This window comes from Petromyzon marinus, chromosome 69 (assembly GCF_048934315.1).
Source record: "Petromyzon marinus isolate PM22_M1 ecotype Great Lakes invasive population chromosome 69, UKy_Petmar_22M1.pri1.0, whole genome shotgun sequence".
Taxonomy (NCBI): Eukaryota; Metazoa; Chordata; class Hyperoartia; order Petromyzontiformes; family Petromyzontidae; genus Petromyzon; species Petromyzon marinus.
The window spans coordinates 8632185-8642151 of NC_133735.1; the positions used below are offsets into that span (position 1 = coordinate 8632185).

General features: G+C 49.2%; 1 protein-coding gene across 1 annotated transcript in view; it reads right to left on the reverse strand.

Moving 5' to 3' along the window:
• The window catches only part of LOC142906716 (uncharacterized), a 70251-nt gene extending 60730 nt beyond the window's left edge, over positions 1-9521 (reverse strand). Inside the window, exons 1-3 of the mRNA XM_076055089.1 lie at positions 9438-9521; positions 5813-6013; positions 706-836 (exon numbers count right to left, since the gene is read on the reverse strand). Of these exons, the coding sequence (XP_075911204.1) occupies positions 706-836; positions 5813-5914 (233 nt within the window). The 5' untranslated portion in view covers positions 5915-6013; positions 9438-9521. The remainder of the gene's footprint in view (positions 1-705; positions 837-5812; positions 6014-9437) is intronic.
• Between the last annotated feature and the right edge of the window lie 446 nt (positions 9522-9967).

Here is a 9967-nt window from a genome sequence, read left to right on the forward strand (position 1 = left end):
CTGTTGATTCAACGGACGTCTATCTATGCGTCTCTCCGCGTGTCTCTGTGTGACCGCTGGTCTCTGGTGGTGGTGGTGGTGGTGATGAGAGACACAGAAACTCCAAATACACAGCGGGCACCAGGCGTCGGGGTTGAACCCACCAACCTCCCGCGTACCAGGCGAGGCAGTCAACATCTCCTAGCCACCGTGATGGTGGTGGTGGTGGTGATGAGAGACACAGAAACTCCAAATACACAGCGGGCACCAGGCGTCGGGATCGAACCCACGAACCTCCCGCATACCAGGCGAGGCAGTCAACATCTCCTAGCCACCGTGATGGTGGTGGTGGTGGTGGTGATGAGAGACACAGAAACTCCAAATACACAGCGGGCACCAGGCGCCGGGATCGAACCCACGAACCTCCCGCGTACCAGGCGAGGCAGTCAACATCTCCTAGCCACCGTGATGGTGGTGGTGGTGGTGATGAGAGATACAGAAACTCCAAATACACAGCGGGCACCAGGCGCCGGGATCGAACCCACGAACCTCCCGCGTACCAGGAGAGGCAGTCAACATCTCCTAGCCACCGTGGCGCCCCTCCGCCCGCCCCACCCCTCACCCACCCCTCACCCACCCCTCACCCACCCCTCACCCACCCCTCACCCACCCCTCACCCACCCCTCACCCACCCCTCACCCACCACCCCCCAGGCCCTGCCCTTACCGATCCAGGCAGTCCATGGCCTCGCGAGTGACCACGGCCTTGACGATGTACTTGCCGTCCGTCACGCTGAGTGCCGTCAGCTTGTCCAGGTACTGCGACCTCACGCGCGTGCCCGGGAGACACTCGGGATGCTGGGGTCGGGGTCGGGGTCGGGGTCGGGGTCGGGGTCGGGGTCGGCGGGCGGGGAGGGAGGGGAGGGTGAGAGAGATAGAGAGAGTGAGAGAGGCAGAGCAGAGCAGAGCGTGAAATATTTTTTCGTGAAATCTTTCATTTAAAAAGGAGGACGTGGGGGGGGGAGAGGCGGGGCACATGAAACGACGAAATGACGAACGCGAAACCAAGTGCCGACTACACCGAGCACCTTCTCGTTTCCTCTCTGACCGTACGAAGAGAGACGAGAGAGAGGGAGAGAGAGGGAGGGAGACGAGAGAGAGACGAGAGAGGGAGACGAGAGAGAGAGACAAGAGAGAGAGACAAGAGAGAGAGACAAGAGAGAGAGACAAGAGAGAGAGACAAGAGAGAGAGACAAGAGAGAGAGAGAGGGAGAGAGAGAGACGAGAGAGAGAGACGAGAGAGAGAGACAAGAGAGAGAGACAAGAGAGAGAGACGAGAGAGAGAGAGGGAGAGAGAGAGACAAGAGAGAGAGACAAGAGAGAGAGACAAGAGAGAGAGAGAGGGAGAGAGAGAGACGAGAGAGAGAGACGAGAGAGAGAGACAAGAGAGAGAGACAAGAGAGAGAGACGAGAGAGAGAGAGAGGGAGAGAGAGAGACAAGAGAGACAAGAGAGAGAGACAAGAGAGAGAGAGACGAGAGAGAGACGAGAGAGAGAGACAAGAGAGAGAGACAAGAGAGAGAGACAAGAGAGAGAGACAAGAGAGAGAGAGGGAGAGAGAGAGACGAGAGAGACGAGCGAGAGAGAGAGACAAGAGAGACGAGCGAGAGAGAGAGACAAGAGAGAGAGACGAGAGAGAGAGAGACGAGAGAGAAAGAGAGAGAGACGAGAGAGAGAGACGACGGACCCCAACATCTTCAGTGGCTAGTCAACGTGCTCTTCGGCTACGCCAAGCTCGCCATATACAGGGCGAGCAAGGTGGCCCTGGAGGGGCAACGTCCGGCCAGCAGCCTGGGCATCTTCCGCGCTCCGGTCGGAGCCAGGGTGTGGCCGGAGTTCCGCCGTGCGTGGCTGACCCACGCCGTGCCGGCCTGGAAGGAGCGGTGGGCAGCTGGAGGAGGCCGACTCTAGCGCTGTCCTACCAGACAGACAGTCTCGTCCCCTTCACCTGATGAAGGCCGCTTGTGTTGTGGCCGAAACGTCGTGAGAATTACTATCGTGTCATTTTATGTTATCAATTTATTATTTTATTCTCATTCTACGTGGTGGTGGTGACTTTACCGAAAGAACCAAAGAAGCTTATTCTCGGTTCTTTCGGTAAAGTCACCACGCAGATAGGGAAACAATCAAATAATAATAATAACAAAGTAAAAATACAAACGCAGTAAAATTCTCACGACGTTTCGCCTGCAACGCAAAGCAGCAAACATCATCAGCCGTGAAGACCACGGCAAAATTAAAAATAACCGCCACCGTTTGCCAAATGTTCGTCGCTGTGGTCTTCACGAAACGTCGTGAGAATTTGATCGTTTTATAGTTTTGTCATTTTATTGTTTCCCCATCTACGTGGCGGTGACTTTAGCGAGAGAACCAAGAAACGTGAATCATACCTGCAGTCACGAAAGCATCGAATCGGAAATATTAAACTTGCCGAGCGAGCGAGGGCTCCGGCAATGCGATCAGCAGCGTACGTACGGCACGCTTTGCACCGCCCGGGCACCACGTGATCGAGCGACCGATGCAACGTTGTGCTTTGATGACAGAGCAAAAGAATGGTTAACTTAGCCCCACACCCCCATCACAATGTCCCCCCACTAGGCCCTGCCCCCCCACCACTTTAACCTGTATCTAAGCTCGAGGCTCTCAAAGCCTCCCCAACGTGATGATGCAGCGATCTTGCCGTGACTGTCCCACCTGAAGATGGGGGGAGCTTGTGGTGCCTCCGAATCGTCGCGAGAATTTTTAATTTTTTTAAAATCATTTTTATTAATTTATCCCCATTCTGCCACGGCGGTGACTTTACCGAAAGAACCGAGAAGATGAATCCCTGCACTCGCGAAATGATTTAAATCGAAACTGTCCCCTACTCTATATATTCTTAGCTCTTTCGGTAAAGTCACGTTGAAGGGAAACAATAAAATAAAAAATATATATAAAACAATTTTATTATTTTATTGTTTCCCTTCAACGTGACTTTACCGAAAGAACCGAGAAGATGAATCCCTGCACTCGCGAAAGATTTAAATCGAAACTGTCCCCTACTATATATATTTTCTCAGCTCTTTCGGTAAAGTCACGTTGAAGGGAAACAATAAAATAATACAATTATATATAAAACAATTTTGTTCTTTTATTGTTTCCCTTCAACGTGACTTTACCGAAAGAGCTAAGACTATGAATCCCTGCACTCGCGAAAAGATTTAAATCGAATCTGTCCCCTACTAGTAAATGGAACCGCAGTTAGTGCAACAACGTGGTGGATTCAGAGCCAAGAAAGCGAGCCGAGCCGCGGACAATTAGACCTTCGCCGAAACACGGCAGAAATATACAGCATTGTCATCGGCATGACACCAGCAGAGATCCGTACACCCTTTTGGGTTCCATTCGGCAACGTCACGTTGTCTCCTTTGGTTCTTTCGGTAAAGTCACCACCACCACGTAGAATGAGAATAAAATAATGAATTGGTAAAATAAAATAACACGATAGTAATTCTCACGACGTTTCGGCCACCAACACAGGCGGCCTTCATCAGGTGAAGGGGACGAGACTGTCTGGTAGGACAGCGCTGGAGTGAAAGAGCCACGTTCAGATCATGGCCTTTAAGCTTAGAGTCGCGGCATCTCTTCAGAAAGGTGAGAGACTCGATTAGTTGAGCCTTCTTATCCCGAAGTCCGTTGAATGATCTTAAGGATGTGTGGAATCCCTCCCCGTAGAGGCGGTTAGATTTCGATTTAAAGCTTTCGTGACTGCAAGGATTCGTCTTCTTTGGTTCTTTCGGTAAAGTCACCACCACGTAGAATGAGAATAAAATAATAAATTGGTAAAATAAAATAACACGATAATAATTCTCACGACGTGTCGGCCACCAACACAGGCGGCCTTCATCAGGTGAAGGGGACGAGACTGTCTGGTAGGACAGCGCTGGAGTGAAAGAGCCACGTTCAGATCACGGCCTTTAAGCTGTGTGAGAGGAACAAAGCGCCCTCAACTTTAGCACCACGGATAGCTACGGGCCCCGTTCAGACGGACGAGTTCGTCCATGGTCGGAACAGAGGAGGGGGAGAGAGACAGCTTAGAGTCGCGGCATCTCTTCAGAAAGGTGAGAGACTCGATTAGTTGAGCCTTCTTATCCCGAAGTCCGTTGAATGATCTTAAGGATGTGTGGAATCCCTCCCCGTAGAAGCGGTTAAATTTCGATTTAAAGCTTTCGTGACTGCAAGGATTCATCTTCTTTGGTTCTTTCGGTAAAGTCACCACCACGTAGAATGAGAATAAAATAATACATTGATGAAATAAAATAACACGATAATAATTCTCACGACGTTTCGGCCACCAACACAAGCGGCCTTCATCAGGTGAAGGGGACGAGACTGTCTGGTAGGACAGCGCTGGAGTGAAAGAGCCACGTTCAGATCGCGGCCTTTAAGCCTCAACTTTAGCACCGCGACTCTAAGTATAATAGCGCCTCGCAGCTGTCTCTCTCCCCCTCCTCTGTTCCGACCATGGACGAACTCGTCCGTCTGAACGGGGCCCGTAGCTATCCGTGGTGCTGAAATTTGAGGGTAAGAATCCACCCATTTTTTCGCCATATAGCATTGTGATATATAACGACTTATTGTTGGTAGCTTAGCTGATTGGAGAATATAGAGTTTATTGATAACATGAAGGTAATTTATATTTTAGTTTTTATTGGTTCCCTATATAGTACTGTGAATAGCTCAGACGTGTAGGCCTTGACTTCAACATAGTCATTTCTGTGACCAGTCACTAGGTAATCACTCAGTTATTTCAATGCTAAATTCGCCTAGTTATTTCAATGCTAAATTCTCCTGTTTGATTTGTACTAAGTGCCTCGGTGAATGTGTATGGTCTGACTTTAACGTAGCTATTTCTGTGAGCAGTTACAAGCTAATCACTCAGCTATTTCAATGCTAAATTCTATGCTAATTCCATTGTCAAGAGGTGCCTCTGCGGATGTGTATGCTTTAACTTAGCTATTTCAATGCTAAATTCTATGCTAATTCCATTGTCAAGGGGTGCCTCTGCGGATGTGTATGCTTTAACTTTTAACATAACTATTTCTGTGACCAGTCACAAGCTAATCATTTAGCCATTTCAATGCTAAATTATATGCTAATTCCTTTGTCAAGGCGCTTTGTTCCTCTCACACAGCTTAAAGGCCGTGATCTGAACGTGGCTCTTTCACTCCAGCGCTGTCCTACCAGACAGTCTCGTCCCCTTCACCTGATGAAGGCCGCTTGTGTTGTGGCCGAAACGTCGTGAGAATTATTATCGTGTTATTTTATTTTACCAATTTATTATTTTATTCTCATTCTAACGTGGTGGTGGTGACTTTACCGAAAGAACCAAAGAAGATGAATCCTTGCAGTCACGAAAGCTTTCAATCGAAAAGTCACGTTGGTTGTTGTGGTTTTTATTTAGTTTACCCGCGCGACTTGACCGAACAGGACCGAGAGAGCCACGACCCAAGCGGGACAGCTTTGCAGCCCAGAACGCCACATTCGGTAAGCGGGTGAACGCTGAGTCACAGGGATCTGACGATGCCTCAGCAGCAGCAGCAGCAGCGACAACAGCCCGAGCGGGTTTCGATGGAAGCTTCCGTGCACACAAAACGTCGCTGCAGGAGATCTTTGAATAGTGGGGAGGGTGGGGGGTGGGTGGGTGGGGAGGGGATAATCCCATGATGAAACCCCCTCCCACCATCACCACTCCGACCACCCACCGTCCCCCTCCCCAACCGGTCCACAGCTGACCTGCATGACCTTGGCCGTGCAACCGATTCCCTGGTAGAGTTCCGGCCGAACAAACAATTCCTCAATCCAGGGCGTCAGGTGTAAGGCAGCTGGGATCTTCATGGCTGGACTCCTCCTCCTCTACCTCCTCGTCCACCACCTCCTCCACCACCTCCTCCTCCAACACCTCCTCCCTCCAGCCGCTCTCCTCCGAGAGGGTCCCTTGCAGACGGTGGCAGACGGAGAAAAAGCACAAACCGCTCAAGTGACACTTCCATACACTACACTATACACTACGCTGTACACTAATATATACACTAACATACACTACTATATACACTACACTATACTATACACTAATATATACACTAACATACACTACTATATACACTACACTATACTCTAATATATACACTAACATACTCTACTATATACACTACACTGTACACTACACTATACACTAATATATACACGGCACTATACACTACTACACTATACAGTACACTATACACTACTACAATATACACTACTACACTATACACTCCACTACTATATACTACACTATACACTACATTATACACTACCATACACTACACTATACACTCTCTCTTCTGTTTGTGTATCTGCCTCTCTGTCTCTCTGTGTATCTGTCTCTCTGTCTATCGCTCTGTCTGTCTCTCTCTGTGTATCTGTCTCTGTCTCTCTCTGTGTATGTCTGTCTCTCTCTGTGTATCTGTCTCTCTCTGTCTGTCTCTCTCTGTGTCTCTCTCTCTGTCTCTCTCTGTATATCTGTCTCTCTCTCTGTCTGTCTCTCTCTGTGTGAATGTCTCTCTCTCTCTCTTCTGTCTCTGTCTCTCTCTGTGTCTCTCTCTCTGTCTCTCTCTGTGTACTCTCTCTGTCTCTCTCTCGTTATTCGAGTATTCATCTTTTATAGGAATAGGTTTGTACCCTTTTAACTGGCACAAAAACTGACACCTTTATTCAAGGCATCGTGTTTGCAATAGCCACAACACAAGCAAGTCAAAATGCAAACAAAAAGAGACAACTCTGATAATGATGATGGCACTGTCCTTGAATTTGATTGGTCCACACCCGAGACAGCTTTTCTTAGAGCCCTTTAGTCTCCACTGGTGTTGGACCAGAAGACGCCAAAAGGCGTACAACTCAAAAACAGCGCACTATCAGAGTATTGAGGGCTCGGGGTGAGCATGTACATTATGAGACCTCCTTTGCCAGTAATATCATCCCTCTGTTTTTAGAAGTGACCGGGCCATCACAAATGATAGCAGAGATCCAGAGACCCATAGAGACCCATAGAGACCCATACTCATAGACCTACAGAGACCCATAGAGACCCATACTCATAGACCTACAGAGATCCATAGAGACCCATAGAGACCCATACTCATAGACCTACAGAGATCCATAGAGACCCATAGAGACCCATACTCATAGACCTACAGAGACCCATAGAGACCCATACTCATAGACCTACAGAGACCCATAGAGGCCCATAGAGACCCATACTCATAGACCTACAGAGACCCATAGAGACCCATACTCATAGACCTACAGAGACCCATAGAGACCCATACTCATAGACCTACAGAGACCCATAGAGACCCATACTCATAGACCTACAGAGACCCATACTCATAGACCTATAGAGACCCATAGAGACCCATACTCATAGACCTACAGAGACCCATAGAGACCCATACTCATAGACCTACAGAGACCCATAGAGACCCATACTCATAGACCTACAGAGACCCATAGAGACCCATACTCATAGACCTACAGAGACCCATAGAGACCCATACTCATAGACCTACAGAGACCCATACTCATAGACCTACAGAGACCCATAGAGACCCATACTCATAGACCTACAGAGACCCATATAGACCCATACTCATAGACCTACAGAGACCCATAGAGACCCATACTCATAGACCTACAGAGACCCATACTCATAGACCTATAGAGACCCATAGAGACCCATACTCATAGACCTACAGAGACCCATAGAGACCCATACTCATAGACCTACAGAGACCCATAGAGACCCATACTCATAGACCTACAGAGACCCATAGAGACCCATACTCATAGACCTACAGAGACCCATACTCATAGACCCATAGAGACCCATACTCATAGACCTACAGAGATCCATAGAGACCCATACTCATAGACCTACAGAGACCCATACTCATAGACCTATAGAGACCCATAGAGACCCATACTCATAGACCTACAGAGACCCATAGAGACCCATACTCATAGACCTACAGAGACCCATAGAGACCCATACTCATAGACCTACAGAGACCCATAGAGACCCATACTCATAGACCTACAGAGACCCATACTCATAGACCCATAGAGACCCATACTCATAGACCTACAGAGACCCATAGAGACCCATACTCATAGACCTACAGAGATCCATAGAGACCCATAGAGACCCATACTCATAGACCTACAGAGACCCATAGAGACCCATAGAGACCCATACTCATAGACCTACAGAGACCCATAGAGACCCATAGAGACCCGTACTCATAGACCTACAGAGACTCATAGAGACCCATAGAGACCCATACTCATAGACCTACAGAGATCCATAGAGACCCATAGAGACCCATACTCATAGACCTACAGAGACCCATAGAGACCCATAGAGACCATACTCATAGACCTACAGAGACCCATAGAGACCCATAGAGACCCATACTCATAGACCTACAGAGACCCATAGAGACCCATAGAGACCCATACTCATAGACCTACAGAGATCCATAGAGACCCATAGAGACCCATACTCATAGACCTACATAGATCCATAGAGACCCATAGAGACCCATACTCATAGACCTACAGAGATCCAGGCGTCGTCAGGGTCGGGATTGAACCCACGACCTCCTGTGTACCAGGCGAGGTAGTCAACATCTCAGCATGGACCACACGACCTCCTGTGTACCAGGCGAGGTAGTCAACATCTCATACTGCCTCACGAGTCACCGCTCACCACGTGTCACCGCTCACCACTACTCACCACAACTCACGAGTCACTACTACTCACCACGAGTGACCACTACTCACCACTCCTCACCACTACTCACCACGAGTGACTACTACTCACCACTACTCACGAGTCACTACTACTCACCACTACTCACCACTACTCACCACGAGTGACTACTACTCACCACTACTCACCACTCCTCACCACTACTCACCACGAGTGACTACTACTCACCACAACTCACGAGTCACTACTACTCACTACTACTCACCACGAGTCACCACTACGCTCCACGAGTGACTACTCACCACTACTCACCACTACTCTCCACGAGTGACTACTCACCACTGCTCACCACGAGTGACTACTCACCACTACTCACCACGAGTGACTGCTCACCACTACTCACCACGAGTGACTACTACTCATCACTACTCACCACTACTCACCACGAGTCACCACTACACTCACCACTACTCACCACTACTCACCACGAGTGACTACTACTCACCACTCCTCACCACTACTCACCACGAGTCACTACTACTCACGAGTCACTACTACTCACCACTACTCACCACTCCTCACCACTCCTCACCACGAGTGAATACTCACCACTACTCACCACTCCTCACCACACCGTAACGCTAGAAACCGAAGAAACTCCACTGGAGGTGGGCGGGGCCACATTTGAGCCCACGTGACATCGCCCCGCCCCCCGACCTCCCCCTCGTCATGTTAATGAGCTAACGGTGCTGAGCGAAAATTATTTTATAAATTAAAAAAAAAATTATATCGAGAGAATTTAAAACTGCGACGTTTCGGAGCAATGACCCATAACTATGAAACGTCGCCCACGAGAAGCGAATTTACCGTGCGTGATGACGTCACCGCGCACGGTACGTTCGCCGCCGCAAGACGGGAGAAGTGAACTTATCCTGCGTGGTGACGTCACCATACGCAGTGACGTCATCGCGCACGGCAAAAGTTCGCCGCCGCCGGACGCGAGAAGTGAACTTACCCTGCGTGGTGACGTCACCACACGCAATGACGTCACCGCGCACGGTAAGTTCGCCGCCGCCGGACGCGAGAAGTGAACTTACCCTGCGTGGTGACATCACCGCGCAGCGGGGCGGGCGTCAAGA